General features: G+C 40.6%; 2 protein-coding genes across 5 annotated transcripts; one reads left to right on the top strand and one right to left on the bottom strand.

Annotated features, from left to right (window-relative positions):
* The first annotated feature begins 1,141 nt into the window (after positions 1-1,141).
* Positions 1,142-5,965, top strand: LOC146550451 (Y-box-binding protein 1-like). 4 transcript variants are annotated; one of them, XM_085260215.1, is made up of 8 exons: positions 1,142-1,390; positions 3,172-3,235; positions 3,525-3,558; positions 3,661-3,750; positions 3,865-4,143; positions 4,537-4,622; positions 4,959-5,245; positions 5,621-5,965. In XM_085260215.1, the coding sequence occupies exons 1-7, from the start codon at positions 1,282-1,284 to the stop codon at positions 5,197-5,199; spliced, it is 903 nt and encodes a 300-aa protein (XP_085116341.1). In that variant the 5' UTR covers positions 1,142-1,281; the 3' UTR covers positions 5,200-5,245; positions 5,621-5,965. The 4 variants fall into 4 exon arrangements, with proteins under 4 accessions (XP_085116341.1, XP_085116340.1, XP_085116339.1 ...); XM_085260214.1 differs by having other exon boundaries at positions 4,537-4,634; XM_085260213.1 differs by having other exon boundaries at positions 3,865-4,206.
* A 651-nt stretch (positions 5,966-6,616) lies between these two features.
* On the bottom strand, positions 6,617-17,612 carry LOC146550450 (rho guanine nucleotide exchange factor 16-like). Its single transcript, XM_085260202.1, has 14 exons — positions 16,941-17,612; positions 16,357-16,408; positions 15,466-15,623; positions 15,092-15,148; positions 12,485-12,645; positions 10,526-10,678; positions 10,312-10,441; positions 9,629-9,703; positions 9,421-9,513; positions 9,098-9,249; positions 8,150-8,335; positions 7,697-7,767; positions 6,927-7,028; positions 6,617-6,782 (listed from the first exon to the last, which is right to left on the bottom strand). Exons 1-14 carry the CDS (start codon positions 17,508-17,510, stop codon positions 6,643-6,645), a joined length of 2,100 nt encoding a protein of 699 aa, XP_085116328.1. The 5' UTR covers positions 17,511-17,612; the 3' UTR covers positions 6,617-6,642.
* Positions 17,613-17,671: the final 59 nt, after the last annotated feature.

Here is a 17,671-nt window from a genome sequence, read left to right as displayed (position 1 = left end):
GCTTTTCAGATGGAGACGCTGTTCTTATGGAGGCAGGAAGGAGGCTTTTTCCCCCCCATTTTTTTTGAAAGGGGGATCTCTGTTGGGAAGCTTTCTGGGGTCGTTGCTAAAGCCCATCTTTGTGTATGGGACAACGGTGCTCAGACATTAACAGCAAGCTCTTCACACATCGACCAGTGCTCGTAAACAGTGCCAGTGGAGCATTAACATGACAATGGAAGGGGGGGAGGCTGTGGTGGGGTTGTCCTACACTCAGTCTGGGCCCGGCTGCTCTGGAAGTGGGGTTTCTAAATTCACACAGGATGATGACTGGCTTTAACCAGTTAAAATAGAAAATTACCTGACTTACTTTGTCATTATTTCTGCTAAGATTTGGTTTAAGGTTAATAATTAAATGATTTACAGAAACAGCTTATTTAAACTGTGATGTAATTTTTGACAGTCAAAGATAATTATGGTGTGACTAAGGTAATTAAGATTTCCAGAAATGTTAAATGATTATTAGTTTTTTAAATGCTTAGGTGTAATAAGTAACATGGATTACTTTATCAGTTACCCCTCTTTATATATATATATATATGCACCTTTTTATTTTTAATTTAACTAGCGTGCACAATGAAACTGAAAATAGTTTAAACATTCAGGCATCGTTTTTCTTCTTAATGGACCCGTGATTCTAGATCTCTTAAGCAGAATATTCAGCTGTTGACTTTCCTTTGCCCCCTGTGCGATTAACACACGATAATCCTACTATTTTGGCCAAGTCTTTTGAAATATTTCCATGCAGTTTTATGTATTGCATAATGATAACTACAATTATATTTTAAACTATATGTATATTAGCTCCAGGTCCGTCAGCAGAACATGATTTTACCAAGTAGACACTGTTCCAAAACTGTCACGGTTATGTGGTCTGATTCGTCTGGCTCTGACATCATGAAGGGGTGGTGAGAATGGACAGGTACGGTTTCCTTTACCCAATCATTTTACCCAACGCGTTTCTGAAGCGAAATTGACAGTTGCTCAGGCTAATTGGAACGCGAGTGTTTCCTGTTACACTTTCCAACCAATTAGAATGGCAGTTGGGCGGACCTCCGAGTAGGAACGTTCTCCGGCACCTCATCTCAATTCTGCCCAGTTCGATCGGCAACGGGAGCGGAAAGAGGAAAGCAGAGAGCCCGAAGGCAGTAGCCCCCACCACCGCCGGCCCAGGTTACCATCTAGCACCGGGAACTATAGCAAAGAGCCGCCGCCGGCTGAAGCCATTACCAACAAGTAACAATGAGCAGCGAGGCCGAGACACAGCAACAACCGCCGCCGCCTGCTGCCGATGCGGAGAGCCCATCCAGCCCGGCAGCCGCAGCTTCCGCGGGGGATAAGAAGGTCATCGGTAAGACTGCTGGAGCTAGTTAAGCTAACTAGATAGCTAACGTATTTTATGGCACAGGGGCAATGCGCAAAAGTGGTGGCAGGTAAGGTTGTCAACTCGATCCACAGCTCAGTATACTGTAAACTAAAAAACGTTCGTTAGACACGACCGTTGAGCCACACAACGTTAGCACATGTTAAATTACACTGTTACATTAACATTAGAGAAATTTTTATTTTAGCCAACGGGACCCAGTATATTTTTTGGTCCCTTTGGCTAAAATTATTATTTCATGGGCTGTGTTCTATTCAGTGTATTGGCTTTTACTAACGAGAAGCATTCTTAAAGTTTAATAATTTTCTTTTGGTGCCTAAAAACGCTAAACGTTTACGTGCTGGCGATACAGAATTAAAGTATCGGTTGGAAGCTAGACGGCGCAAGCTTTTTATAGTTTTTATAGACCGCTGCTTATTCATTCTTTAATAGCTAACACTTTGGCCTTCATATTAAAATAATTTTAGAAGACATGTGAGTATTCTTTTTAAATGAGGTATTTTAGACTTAATCCCTTATGTTCATTGGCCTCCTCGCGTCTAACGTACGCCATAGAATGCTCTGGTACCGGTCGGCCGTCACGTAAACTAAAAGGTTTCTGCCCGTTATCAGATTCTGTGTGTATATGCCAACGTCGGTGCTCCTTTTAAGCAGGCAGGAAATGGGAAATGATGTATTAAAGTGAACTTTAATGCCATATTTGTGGAACACCGAGATATCAAATGGCTTAACCGGTTACAAATTATATCGAAATCAAGCTAGCGTTAGCGACTTGCCATCCTTTGTTCGCACGAGTCTTGCTCCCCGGTGAAAGATTAAAAAAAATAATCTAAAACAGTCGAAACTATATTCAAACTTTTCACTGTTACAATTAGCAGCGATTTATATTTGGATTTGATCAGAAAAGCACCATAGCACAACTGTCAATGGTCGACTATTTTCGGTGGAATTGATGAGGTCTCAATGGGGCCTAGTGATCGACCGACGGTTGCTTGCGAAGCTATATTAGCCTAGCCAGCTAGCTTGAGCTATTTACATGGCTAAAGAGGCCATCCAAAATGTCCGCCGTGTATTCCGCTGATTTATTTCGCCATTTCCTTGGCTGTTAATTGAAACCAGTATAACCGTGGCATTTTTATTTTATTTTAATTTTTTTAACGTTCTAAGCATTTGGTCACAATAGAAGCTGTCCGATGTGTTATGTTCATTTCCGCCTGCTGGCAGTAATCCAAGCACATGGTTCAGACCATCTCAGCTACATAGCTATGCTAACAAGCCAGCTGGACTCGCTAACATATCCGGGCGCGACTCTACCACGTGTGAACGCTCAGTAGTGCGTCTAAAATGGGGCGGTAGGTCTGCTGTAGTTAAAAGTCAATGTGTTTAGCTACAGCGGCCTGCTATGATGATATTGAAATCTTTGATTTGGGTGGCATTACAGTAGACGGGGACATTAAAAAATAGGGGCAGTCTTGAAATTTACCCGAGAAGTAATCTAGTCGGTACTCGTTCGTGGTACTCGTTCATGGTGCTTACCTCACACCAAATGCAGCTGGCACAAGACACTCCTAAGCGCCAGGATCTATAATAAGAATGACAGTTGGGAGTTATATTTAACTTACACATTAAATGTGTCACTTTCTCATGGTCTGTTCTTATTTTACACTTTGTCATTGTTAGAAGTCTTATTAAATACCAAGATGCATCTAAAATGATCAGTAATATATCATAATTTGTTTTCTTTACAGCAACAAAAGTCTTGGGTACAGTCAAATGGTTCAACGTCAGGAATGGATATGGGTTTATCAACAGGTAAGTTGACTCCACCCATCCCTTCTTTCCATAGACCCTGATAACAACAGTGTGAGTGTGTGAAGCAACATTCCCAATCCTATTATGGCTATGATTCTCTTACAAAGCTGCCCAGATGAATTATCTACACGTCTCCAAACTCTGGTTGCATGCATCTGTTAATCCTTACACTCATTCGCTTTGTTGTAGTCTGCAGAGGCATAACTGCTTTTTGTGGCTCAGTAGGATACTTATAATGGTGTTCTGCTTTTTTTTTTTTTTTTTTCTTCCTTTTTCTTTAAATTCATAGGAATGATACAAAAGAGGACGTTTTTGTACACCAGGTAAGCTTTGCAATGTTGTTTTTTTTCTTTTCACAATTTAAACCAACATCAGATGATTATGATGATTAGAAACATTTCAAATGTGAACCATTATGATTTCAGACAGCCATCAAAAAGAACAACCCGAGAAAATATCTTCGCAGTGTTGGAGATGGAGAAACTGTGGAGTTTGATGTAGTCGAAGGAGAGAAGGTAAGCTGTTCTTTGGTTAGTAATTTGGTTTTGTAGTCTGCCAGCTTCTAAAGAAAACATCCCATGAATGTTCTCTAGTTTAAAAAAATAAAAAACATCTTACTGCGGACACAGGGAGCAGAGGCTGCAAATGTCACCGGCCCAGGAGGTGTTGCAGTCCAGGGAAGCAAGTATGCTGCTGACAGGAACCGCTATAGGCGGTACCCCCGAAGGAGGGGCCCTCCCCGTGGAGGAGACTATCCAGAGAACTACCAGAGTGATGGAGAGGGTGAACAAGGCAGCGGAGGACGTGACAAAAGCAGAGAGGGTGGAGAGAATGCCCCTGAAGGAGACTCGCAGCAACAGCAGCGCAGACCCACGTACCCTGGCAGACGGCGCTACCCACCATACTTTGTACGTAGACGATACGGCCGCCGGCCCCCGTACACCAACCCACCACGCGGAGAGATGACTGAGGTATGCTGTCACAGGCTACTATCCTGAAACAGACACCCAGTTGTCCCTAAAGTCGGGACCGTAATATGATTATGTCATACTCGGCTCTTAACCCTCTCCTAACCCTCACGTGGTTGTGACCAATAAATCTTGGTGTATCGGGGGCCTTTCCAGTATTTTACAAACTGACTCTAATAGGGTCCCATGATTGTTACGGTGAACTACCCGGTAATGCTCATTCATCATTTCAATATTAACTCTTTAAGCTTGCTAGTTTCATTAGAGTGGTGCATGTCACTACTGAACTATGGTTCAGAAGGCGTTTGACCAGTTTGATCCATTTGCTTTCAGGGAGGTGAGGGTGATGAGAGCCAGGGAGGTCAAGACCAGGGCAACAAACCAGCGAGGCAGAACTACTACAGAGGCTTCCGACCAAGGTTCAGACCAAGGTTTGCATGTTGGCTTCACTGATGTAGGGCTGCAACAATGGGCGAATAAACATTTGGGCTGTTTCCATCCTGGTCTTGTGTCCAGCAACTAAGATTTCTCTATTTGATTCTTTTACTAGTAGTAATCTCCACATGTTTGGATAGAGAAGCTCTCCTTTTGTTGCAGCCTATCCACAAATTGCTGCTGAAAAGCTGCAATTTGTTAGTCACTTGAATCCTGCATCTTGTTTTAGTAGATGTATTTTTCTGCATGGTATTTCTGCCTTGTAGTTGGTACCCTTATTGTTTGCTTATAGCTTCTTCCTTTTTGTTTGTTAACTTTAGGGGTCCACCCCGTCCCAGACCGGTGCGGGACGTTGAGGAGGACAAGGAGAATCAGGGCGGTGAAGGTGGTCAGAATCAGCAGCCCCGCCAGCGCCGCTACCGCCGCAACTTCAATTACCGCCGCAGACGCCAACAGACTGGTGGCAAACCTGGCCAGGAAAACAAGGAGGCCAAGACAGGAGGTGACACATCGGCAGAGAAAACGTCCGCTCCCGAGGCCCAGCAGGGTGGGGCTGAGTAGGAAATAACCTGCCCACCGGCACCTACCATCTTTTACCATCGTCCGGGTGAGTCTGCTTTGACCATATTCATAATGTCGGATTTTACATGTGTTCATTAGATTCAGCATCTGGGACTGAAAGCAAAATAACTAGGCAGCATTACAGCAGTGTAAAGCTGAATAGCTTGTCCTATACACTTTTTGGCTCTGTAGTGGACAGTCCGAAAGCCTAATCTAGTGGATTTGATTAAGCAAACAGTCTGGCACCACTGAGCTCTATCACTTTTGTCTTTTGTCTGAACAGCATCTCTGAATAGTGTCTCTGGTGATGCACATTTTTAGGCATTTCATTATACACCATGCAAAATGTCTAAATCCAAAAGGCTAGGAATGTTTAATAAAAACTTACAGTGGACTAATTGCTAATTTTCTTCTTTTACAGTTTTTTTGTCAACAAGAAGAAACATCAAATAAGATCTGAGCAATAAAGATTTGACTTGACGATCGTCACAAGCTTGCACCATGCATTTGACCAGATTACCACCGATGGCCTGCAGAATCTATGCAGACTTGTTTTTTTTCCATTATTTTTATGTGACAGCTACAAAACGTTTTGGGGAAACAGCAAATGTTTTTCTAAATCTGTCCTAAGTTTTTACACCAAATGGTTTTTAAAGATAAAATGGAATTTGATATCTGGTCAGTTTGACATTTTTAAATAACTTTTTATGTATTCAAACATTTTAACAAAATGCAAGCTCAAATAAAAGTCCAGAACCAGGAAAAATGTTTGGAGTGGTGGCTGTTTTTTTATTTCAAGTATACAGGATATGGAAAAAGACACATTCATTTACAGAGGACACAGTTTAAGGTTTTGTTTTTATTCCCCATTTCATATAAAGATGAGGGACTTAAGCAATGGTGTGGTTATCATCAACTATATTTACAGTGTTTAATCAGAACTTTGGTCACTTTTTCACAGCACAGTAATAAAACCCTTTGTAGACATTGACAGTGTAGTACCAGTATTTATCCACAAATGTGTTCTACATCTAAAGATCATTTTACTGCAGCAAGTAAATTAAAATGCAGCTTAAAAACCAGCTAAACAGAAAATGGCTGGAGTGAGCTGTACAAGGTGACTAAAATGTACACTTGGCCAAGAAGTCTTTATGCTGCACATTCGTACAGGTGGACAAAAATCCTTACTGTTCAATTGTTCCTGAAAGAGATCGACACAGTTTCAAATAATGTGTTTTGATAGCCTGATGGTAGAGAGAAATGGAAGGCACAAGGTAGAAATATGAACCTGAATCATTGCATCCGAGACCAGAGAATAGCATTAATGATTGGTTATGGTTTTCTCTGTGCCCAGTCAATGTTTTTCAGTCGGTAATGGACTGCTGGACCACATCTACTATAATTGATAGTTTGTTTAGTACGATTCATCAGCAGTGCAATGTCTCAGACGTTGGTCTCTTTGCGCAAACGCTTCATACGCTGTACGTTGCTCTCCATGGCGTCAGGGTTGGTGATCTCTGTGGCACAGCTATCAGGAAACCAGCCCCTCACTCCATCTCGCATTCTCTCCCCATAGCACCATCCTAGGAGAAGATCGCTGTTAAGGTCAACTTTAAAGCACCTTACATTTTATTTTGCGCTTTTAACCAAAAGAACAGCGACACTCTTGTGTTTGATGGTGTGAAATTTGCATTGTATTACAGATTGGAAAGAAGTTAAGGTCTCACCCTCTTGTTTTTGTAAGACAATGACAAGCTCTGCCTCTTTCAGGCCCAGTTCATCTGGCTCCTTTGGCATGTAGGATTTGGTGGCCTCATACTGTGGCAGACCTGAAAAGCACAAGGCAGTGAAGTTCATAAAACTATGTTGAACAGCTTACTGTCCTACAAATGAGTAGGAAGCTAACTTATATCCAACAGGGTGTAAAATTACACCAAAGTACATACCATAACTTCTTTGGAGTGGCACACCCTTTGATAACAAACCCAAATGTCAACAGCTATGCTTGCTATTAAACTACACAAGCTGCAACCCCACCTCTAATAGTTTTGCTGTCGGTGTGGTAAACGGACTGGTTCTTCTGGAACTTTTCATTTTTAAAATACCATTTTAATGTCTGTATCTATTCTGATCTTATAGCAACAAAGACATTGGTCACGCCAGGCCAGGTAATCTTTGAATGATTCGGCTACATCTGTGTCGACAGAAAAAACAAAATACTTTTACTATTTGATGCTTTTGAGTCTAAATGGTAGGAAGTTTGAATTATTGGAAGCTTTTCTTACAAGTTCTTTATGGATCAAAGGAAATCTAACAAGCTCAACCGAAGAAGAAATAAACACTGCAGCTGTGTAAACAAATAAGACAGCAAAACTGAATGCAAATCATCTGTTTTCTGTGCTGCACTGTGCTGAGGAGTTCATAACAAATGAATAACATCTCAGGAAAACAAACACTGTGATTAAACTTATTATTCTTTATAATAATACAAGCTTACCATCAGTATTATTGGAGCCAGCTGTCTCCTTGTGTTCTGTAAGAGCAACTATCCATCGTTCCCGGTCCACCCTTGGTGATAGAAAATAAAAAAAAGCACAATTAATAAAAAAAAAAAAAAAAAAGAAAGAAAAAAAGAAAGAAAAAAAAAAAAAAAAAAAGGACTACAAACCAGTGTTTTCTACAGTGAAATTCATAACATGGGAGGATCTTAGGCTGCCATTAAGATTCATGGCAGTAGAGAGCGCCAGACACAAACTATTAGATGTGGTCTTCGAGGTGGTAAATGTAAATGTGATTTTGAATAAAGAACTACTATCAGTATTGAAAGAAAGCAATATTTTAGAATCACATTGTGATATAAAGCATTAGAAGTTGTTAGACCTCTGGGTAAGTAAACTTTTCTTTGAGATATATATAGCTGAGCTTAAGAGGAGTCTGAAAGTCACAGTACCTGGACTCAGCCAGTAGGGAGATTTGCTCTGCTCTCCCTTCACTGTTCTTGCTCATCAGTAGTCTAAAAGAAAGGTAGCTGGAGTTGTTCTTGGGAGACGTAGGCGCCCTTTTCTCTCCATCCTCACCCATCTCCACCTCAATATTCTCTAAAGTAGCGTAATCCAACACCACAAAACTCTCCTCACTGGACAAACAATTGGGAGAAAACAAACAAACAAAAAAACAAAAAAGAAAGTCCATCACATGGCAGTTTTAAGCTTATTGTGTTGTCTTGCCAAACTTGCTGTGAAACCTAGTTTATGCATGTGTCAATGTACCTAGATCCCAAGCAGCTAAAACTCCATCACTTGATTGATAATGGTCTCTCCTAGATACTATCACTTGACTTAAAAAGTGTCTAAATGACTCCAGTGTTGTTCCTCTGAGCTGACATTGTTTGCTTTCTCCCTAACTCAAAACAGAAAGCTGTAGTCAGTCGAGCTGACACGCTGAATGCAGGATCGAAGAATCTCAAGTATGCAAGCACCACATCCATACTCTCTCCATGCTCTGTCCCTTTCCCTCCTCTCTTCTGTTTCTCATATTCTGTCAGCAGCTGGATCTACTTCGTATCCACTACAGTCACAAGGAAATAGCAAGCAAGTGAATTAAACTGTTTGTGGGTTTAAGTGTTCTCTTCTCTTGCCCACTTTAGCAGATGTCTAGGCATGTTCTACTGTACTCTACCATTAATCTTTTAGGTGTCCACTACTTATGGTCCACCAGGAATCATCTTAAGATACATCATTTGAATATTTGTCATCAAAATCAATGAAAAAACTCAATCATTACACAGGGAAAGCCTTAAACTAACTCTGACAGTCATCTTCATACTCAGCTTCAAAATTTCCCACTGTATCCAGATAATAGTATTTTAGGTGAATACGATTGTTGGCACTCCACTCACCTCTTCTTCTTGGTGACAATCAGTACATCGCTGAAGACAAACAGGTAGTAGCTTCTGGTGCTGAAAGCCTTCCATATGCTGAACTCTTCAAGTGAGAGGCGCAACTCACCGCGCTTCTTCAGCCACCGCGATGATGACACCAGTGGGAATGCCTGTCAGCATCAACAGATTTATCATTCCAGGTTAGCAAAGTGGACTCAGGTTTTATATGAATTTTTAAATGACATTGTTATTTATTACTACAATCATTTATGATATTTTACTAATCAGTGTAACCATATGTATGTATCAGTGTATTCTTTCTTGACTGTGTGGAAGCACACCTTGATTTTACCAAAATCCATTTGTTTCTCAATGGTGTACATCTGCTCAGTTCGCTCCATCCGTCTAGCTCCATCATTGCAGCTAGTGACCAGCTGTTGGCATAATAATTTTAACAATAGCAGCATAAATGTCCCAGTCTGCTCTCAGATGATAACTGTGAAGCTGCAGAGTGCTTTACATGCATACTAGCTGAGGTGTGCTCAGTACCTTATTGATGTAGTGCAATGCCCAGATAGCAGCAAAGTACTGCGCTGTTCCTTGTGTAGTTTTCTGGCTGATTGTCTGAGGAGCAAACAAATACCAGTTACTCTCTTGTGTATTAGTTAACACTTAGTACATAAGAGTCCGACTGATATACTGGCAGGGCTGATATACTAGTATCAGCATTTATAATTCAATAATAATATAGTCAATAATTTAAATAAAAAAAATGTTAAAGAAAATGGATGGATAGACACAAAGACTTTGTAGAAACACCCTTCAAAAACGTTTGTCCACCAGAGGGCACTCTGTGACTATCTTGCAACGCTACAAAAACAATCAGCTGATCTGAGCAGAGAAGGGCAGAGCATAAACAAGTAATCCACAACTTGTTGAAATAGTAAACCAGGATTATTTTTAAACTGCATTGTCAGGCTTCTGTTTATGTTTCATGTGTCTGAAAGAAAAAAATATCGGCTGATGTATTGGATTTCTACCATAACCTGTGTCAGTCGGGCTCTAATGAATGTATGATTCTGATTCACTAAAAGAGAAAATACACACAGAACCTGCTGACCATGAACCCATATTTTTTTAAATGTCCCTTTTAAGTTGCTTTGTATGTTCCACTCTTAAAAAACAAAACAAAAAAACTTTTACTCATATAGTAAAGCAAATCTTAAACTGACATCCAGCAGTAGTGGCAGTCTGGTTACTCGCTGCATGGGAAGGATGAGAAAGGAGAGCATGGGGAGACCTCTGCATTCACTGTTCATTTCGATTTTCTTCAGGGTCTCCTTGAACGCACTGTTACTTGACCTAAGAGATGCAGAAAGACACATGTTCAGCTCATTTAGCCATGTTACTGGAGAAACTCAATAGCTTGCTTGTTCTTCTACTCACAATAACTTCTGCAGGGTCCTCTGCTGAAAGGTCTCGTTGGAGCAGTAGCTAATGTACGGCTCAAAGTGGTTAGCAGCGTGGGTCTGAACAATGTCGCTAATGTCCATGATCACTGGGTTGTCAGAGTGACGTTGTTCAAGGTCCTCAAAAAACCTGAGGGAGAGTTCAGTAACAATTTAAAAGATATGTTATTTCTCCCACCTCTGTAGGACATATACAGAGGGTGTTCAGGCTGAACTGACTGTGACCACTGAACAGTTTACATTTCTGATGTGTAATACAAATCAATGCACAGATGAAATATTTCTCTGACTCCAATGAACCAAACTTCTTTGAAATTTTGAGAAGTAGTTAAATAGTTAATGCACACACCCCCCCCCACACACACTGACCAATGATTTATTCAAGCACAAAAAAAAAAAAAAAAAAAAAAAATCACCTAATTCAAGGGTAGTACCAGTGTTTTATCCACACATAACAGACTACTTAGCAAAGAACCCATTTTAAACTGATTGGGCACTTTGTTACTAGGAGCCTGTTGCAAAAACACAAACTAAAACCCAGTTGTTACCATTTCTTTAGTTGAAGCAATGAAAAAATACTGTGATGACACTGTTTGACAGAGAAAAAAAAAATTTCCCCAACAGTGCAATTAGGGAAAAATTAGATTAGCTGTGATTGTCAAGCTATTAGCTTGATGGAATTATGAACACAAAAGAATGCCATCAGATTTTGATCCACCATGCAATACTATTTGGAAAGCATCTGATCAGCAACAACTTCATCTTTCAGCATGACAATGATCTCAAACACACTACCAGCGGAGTAAAAGCACATCTAGACAGACAAAGCCACAATGAAACACGGTCTTGGATTGACAGATGGAGTGTGGGATCATTTTGACAGAGAACGGAGCAAAAGGCAGCCAACATATTCTTGAACACTACTTAAAGAAATGAGAAGAAGAGAGTTCAGGTTATGTTGAAAAACTAAGGTGGCCATACTCAAGCTTTCCTTTCTAGCACATTAAAGTACAAACGGTTTTTGCCGTGTATAATGTATTTCCATGTGCGTACATGTTTCAGGAAAGAACTGCACAAACACCTAACTCTTCTAACAAAATAACAAAGAAGTGGCTCAAGACTTTTGCACAGAACTGTATATTAGTACAAAAAAAAAAAAAAAAAAAAATCCTATGACTTTCACACCACAATCTAAAAATCAAAAATGACCTTTAAGTTACATCAAAGTATTTGGGATATAACTTCTATCACTGATCACAGAAATAGTTTGTGGCAATGTTAAGCAACCTTAGTAACAGGAAGAAACATCTTTTGACCTTTGCCTCACCGGTTTCGAACAGATAAATAACAAACATCAACATGAAAAATGACTTTTAGCCCCACTCTTGAAAAGTGCATTTTAAACAAACAAAAAAGAAAATGAAACCTGAAAACCGCCCAGCCAACAAACCAACTACAGGGGACACACACACACACACACACACACACACACACACACACACACACACTAACTGAGACAGCAGCTTCCAATACACGTTCAGTAGTTTCACAGATACTGTTTTACTTGGAAACCGAAGAAGAGGCTCAAAGATGAAAGGGCATTTCTCTTTGTTAATAAAGTTGCTTGCATTACACATAGGCTGGTTTCAAACACATTATCATTATAAAGCCTGGGAATACCACTCTGAGCAGATAGGCAGCAGAACCAGTTTGACTAGCAAGTTTTAACATGTTTATGGGGCCTACAGGACACTACAGAAATGCTAATGGCAAATGCTCTACCTGAATCAACCTTTTTCCTTACAAGTAATATGTTTCAGATGAATTCGACATCACTGCTTTCCCCAGAAAAAAATAAAATAAAAATGAAGGTCTTTTTGAAATTAGCAAAATACAGTAATGATGACTATGAGATCCTTAAGAGTCATGCGCTAACCTTTGACTAACGTCACGGATGACGGCAATATTGGAGAAGAGGTGGTGGTGCTCTGTGGCCGTCATTGTCTTCCTCAGTGTTTCGCTTTCCTTGAAGTTGCGTACTAGGATACCCAGGCTGTGCAGGTATGAATGCTCTGAGGTGATGATCTCAAAAATGGCCTATCAAGTGAAGACAACAAGTTACACAACCAAGTAAATCGGAATGAGCCATTCACTCTGCAACATGTACTTGCTGCTGTCAAGTTCTTTCACTTTAATTCACCGTGTTCCTTATTTCATGTGTGTGATGTAGTGAGTTCCTACATATCCCAGAATTCCTTTAGAGAGATAGCATCTTCTTACGGCATTCTGCTTCACTACATTACAACCAGCCAGAAAACCCAGTGTGCAGCATGTGACAACATTATAAAACATGAGCGTTTGCTGCTGTGCATTCTGGTTTATCAAGGCTGCTGTGGTTTTCAAAAAAAAAAAAAAAAACAAAAAACAAAAAACCAGGCGGTTCAAAGGGAGCAATGCCTAAATGCAGTTTTAGTATTGCAGATATTCATCTTAAAATTCACAGAACACTGAAGTGTAATGAATGCAAAACCAGCAGACACTTCACCACTGCTTGATTAGTAGCTGTGTGTTTTCAGCTGTATAACAAAATAAACACTATGTTTTACATTATCTTAGTTTACCACTAGTGTTGTGGTTAGAACCTTGGAGGAACGAAGAGGTGGGAACGACACACCTTCCAGGAATGACCAAAGGGCATGAGCTGAGCTAAATCTAACAAGTTCTGACTTGAAGCTTGAAATGTCAATAAGTAACACTGCGTGCTGGACTGAGTAAAGATCTCTGTTGCAAGAATCTCAAACCTTCATTACACTACAGTCTATCCACAAGGAGTGCAGCATTTTTTATTAACCTCAGCAATCCTGAACTTCAATAAAATGCTTTCATAGTTCCTAAAACATGATTTGAACGACTGCAGGAAACTGGTTCACCATTTAAAGTAGACCTATGAGTTGACCAAAAGTACAAAGGAGCATGATAAGCACCTGTGTAGCCAGAGAATGATTACATTCACAGGGTGTGGCTTTATTCAGGGACTGTAGTGCATACAGGGTGGACCTTTGCTATTGACACAACAGCTGACATCTCAGATGGCTGGTGAGGGAAAAATCCACCCTGGGATAGTGTTACACTGCACAGATAGTATCAGTTTGTGATGTTTGTTGGCTTTTCAGAAGTTTCTGGAATGAAATATAACTGGATTTGTTGTTACATTAACTTCACCCGAACCCACCTTAGCGGGATCCTAACCTGCTTAGAGAGCATTTAGACAAATTCTCTGAGAACAGGTTTCCATTCAGGAAATGAATTCAGGATGAACTTTTTCCCCCTAAACAAAAACTCTGTAAACTATTGGGCTAAATCAGAGTTTTCTTACGAAACCTTCAGTAATCATGTTGTGCTTGAATCCATTTAATCACCTTTTTAAAAAAAAACAAACAAAAAAAAAAAAAAAAACAATTCCCTGTATGTCCCCAATTCTACTAAACTATAAAATATGATAATAATTATTGCATTAATAAACTGCGATCCAGTATAAAAAAAAACTATTAATAGTCACTGCATGTGTGGGGGTTTCTTATTCTGGTATCAGTTTTTATTGAAACCACAGGCTGTGGCAGCTTTTCTCTTTATCTGAGTGAACGGAAGCAGCATATCATCATATCATCATATCAGTTTTTTTCTTCTTCTCTCCATTCTGTCATCAAGAATATTCCTAAAACATTTTATATAGCAAAAAAAGTTGTCATTCTTAATGTAAACATTTTGGGTGAAATGCTTTGAACTTGTCAAATGTTTTATGGTTGCATTTATGGTTTATCCACGGAGTTTTAGTGGTGTGCGGTTTTCTGTAGCATGCTGAAGCACACCACAATCCCTCTCAGAAAAGGGGTCAGTAGTACTTGGAAGATGAGGGAACCGGTAAATCCAGTGTTGCAGCGTCGTGGAGAGTAATGACTCACATGAAAATAACCAAATTGGTTTGTATTGTAATCATCGTGGACTTGTTTTCTTCATGGCCAGGCTTTGTGATCACCTGATCTGTACTGCTGTGACACAGAGGTTTACTGGTCTCTCTGGATTCATCCAACTGCACCATCCACCATCAGCTCATATCGTGGCTGTCTTTTACCCATACCTCTACTACAAAGACTGAGTTTGTGAAGTGATCGTAAGGAGCAGCATCATCTTAAATTTAAGCTAATGATGATTGACCAAATTAGTTCATTAATCTTTACCACAAACTACTCAGTTCCACAGCCTGCAGTGCACATTTTATTCATTGCTAAAGAGATTTCATTACATAAACCAGATACCTTCAACAAGACAATATGCACCTACCCAGTGCTTGCCATATTAAACGAATAAACCTACTCATACAATTTTTACATTTCTTCTGGTCCTTAACAATGACCATAATCTGTCACCTTCCTCTGTGTCATCTCTTGTTGACAACTTAATCTGAGATTTGTTACACAGTAAAGTTAACCTTACCAGGCCAACCTGATATAGTAAGCTGCTATGTAAGCACGCACACTCTTACCTCCTGTCGCTTTCGCTCCTGAGGTGTGACCGAGTCCAGAATACCGGTGTCCTTCACCTTTAAAAGTGATATAAAAAAAATAATCAATAGTTTGAAACTAATATTTCTTTGAATAATTTTTTTGAGACCGTTATATAAAACATATTCAGTACAGTAAGAGTAAGTGTTTATATCAGATAACTTTAATTCAAATTGATTTGAAAAAACAAAAACAATGGAAAAAAAACCCCCAGAAGGCAGACAGTGCTCTCTGCGGAAGGAAGTGAGGACTGAAAATGATTTCTGTACTAGCACGCTGCTTTATTGATAACTGAAGATTATTATAGACTGCTCTTAGCCTATACTTGATTCCCTCATTGCATTTGGACATGTACCAGCTGGCTCCAGGTGAGCTGGGTTGGTCTGTAGCTCTTTATCACAATGCCCTGATCATTTGCAGCAGGCTCTGCCACCACAGACTCATCAAGGGACTCATCTTGGTTGGTGGACTGCAGCCCCCGCTCACGGATTTCCTGGTAGAGGCGTGGTGTAGCTGAGGACAACATCAACATCAAATTGAACTCAGAAAATTTTATAGTCATAGAGTCCTAAATGCACAGTTCTAAAAGTATCTACTATCATGATCAGCTTACGTGTGGATTTTGCTGTTTTTCACTCACAAATGCCACAAAAATGCCAAAGCTGGATTGTGACACCATACTAAGATGGATTATTTGAGAATGAAAACGAGGGAGGTGAGAATGTATCAGTTAGGTGGACAGCCGGTAGACAGAGAGTGTGTTAAATGTGCAGGTTAAAGATCAAAGAGCAGGTTAAACATCGAATGATCCTCGAGGACTTAAAAAGAAGCAAACAAGCAAACAGAAGTGTTGTTTAGGCCGTTCTCAATCAGCTGCTTCAGTATCAGTTTTATAAACTGAGTTTTCTTCTCAATTCCACATAACTAGATCTCAGAGATTACTTTAAAAATCACATCTCAAAAAGGAGACGTCGCAGTGCCTGACGGTTCGGGACAACCTTCAAGGCCCAGCAAGTAGTTAACATGCCAGGAGTGTTCAGGGAGAACGATTTCCGTTTCGGTCCCCTCCTTTCCAAGCTATGGCATGGAAATTATAGCTTTCTCTGCATGAGGTTTTCATGACTGAGCATACGATTAATTTGCAATCTAGTTTCAAAATGTCAAATGTAATTGGTATTTTCTGAGTATTTGTAGCCCTTTAACCCAATTAAGAGACGCAGACAACGCGGCGCACGGGTGGACATACCATCTTTGAATGATCCACGTTGTCTCTGGTTCCTCTTTCTCCCCAGGGTTCCCTAGAGACAAAACAGCAGTGCAGCCTGAAGTTACTGTGGAATAAATGTGTGTCACTGATGCTGATATTTTTTCCTTTCTTTCCTCATTCTGCCTTTAACAAACTTCCTGAACACTAGTCTAGTCGATTGTGGAAAAACGCCATCATCTTTATTACTAAAGTTGAATGTTGCTGACACTATTGGGTATTCCCCCTGTCACCTATTAAAAGGACAAGACTGCATCAGCTCTGCTCATTTAAGAACTTTGGTAGCTACACCAGACTGAAAGAGCTTGACAGACCCAGTCGAAGTGTATGTGTTTAAAGGTCACAACTACACAAAGAAAATGATGCTGCACATGCTCCAAGTAATTGGATAAGTTAAAGTATGATTAATTAGAAGGACTAGCTCGGATGCCTGTTTTTCTAACCAATTCATAAGCTAATATCAAACTGTGACATGCATACAAGTTCTCATCTAATTTGCAATATATTTGTGGCAGATGGGCAGAGTAGAGCACTATCCTTAGACCCCCTGGCCTCAACTTATGTACCTTACGTCCATGGGTGCGAATTGGGGCAGGACTGGGTGCTCTGCCCTCTCTAACAGGTTTCAGTTCGGTTGCAGTTGCTTGTTCTGTCGCCAAGGTTTCAAAATTCAAGCTAATTATTGCCGCTCTGTATGACTGGTTCCTGCGGTTCCTCCTAATACCAAAACCTTCTCCATCACTGTCGTAATCGTCCCAGGACACATCCGAGCGACGGCTTTGGTTCGCACTGCTGGAGTTCTCCAGTCCTACTGGGAATGTCACCACGGTGGTGTGGTGTCGGTTTTTAGGCCGGCTGGACACTGCTAACTTCTTGGGGATCATTTGCTCCTTGCCAACCTTCAGCGCAGCAGGACTTGTTGTGCTCAGAACCACCTGCTGAGGCACCGCAAGCCTGTCCACTTTATCATCATCCACATCCTCCGCTTGCTCCTTGGGTGTGGATGCTTCAGGCTCGGGTGTTGCAGAGCCTGGCGAAGGGCACTCATCACCCGACTCGTATATATGGAGTTCTGTGGCGAACTGATTTTCCACGATCTGAGGGACCTGGCAGTCCTCTGACTGGCTCTGAGACATGGCGTCCTCCTGTCCTAATATTGGCTGGTCTGGGCTCTTCAGCAACTACAACAATGGACAAAGTACAGAATTGAAAGGAGTTATAATGTATAAAGCAGGACCTTAAACAGAAACAAGGCAACAGTCTGGCCCTAAATAATCTCCAGTGACCCACCTTGTGA

The sequence above is a fragment of the Mchenga conophoros genome, linkage group LG20, assembly GCF_057382185.1.
Source record: "Mchenga conophoros isolate Kocher_MC1m ecotype Shallow Benthic linkage group LG20, M_conophoros_male_GT1.1, whole genome shotgun sequence".
NCBI lineage: Eukaryota > Metazoa > Chordata > Actinopteri > Cichliformes > Cichlidae > Mchenga > Mchenga conophoros.
Note: the sequence above shows the minus strand (reverse complement) of the source record. Positions and strands in the feature narration are given on the sequence as shown.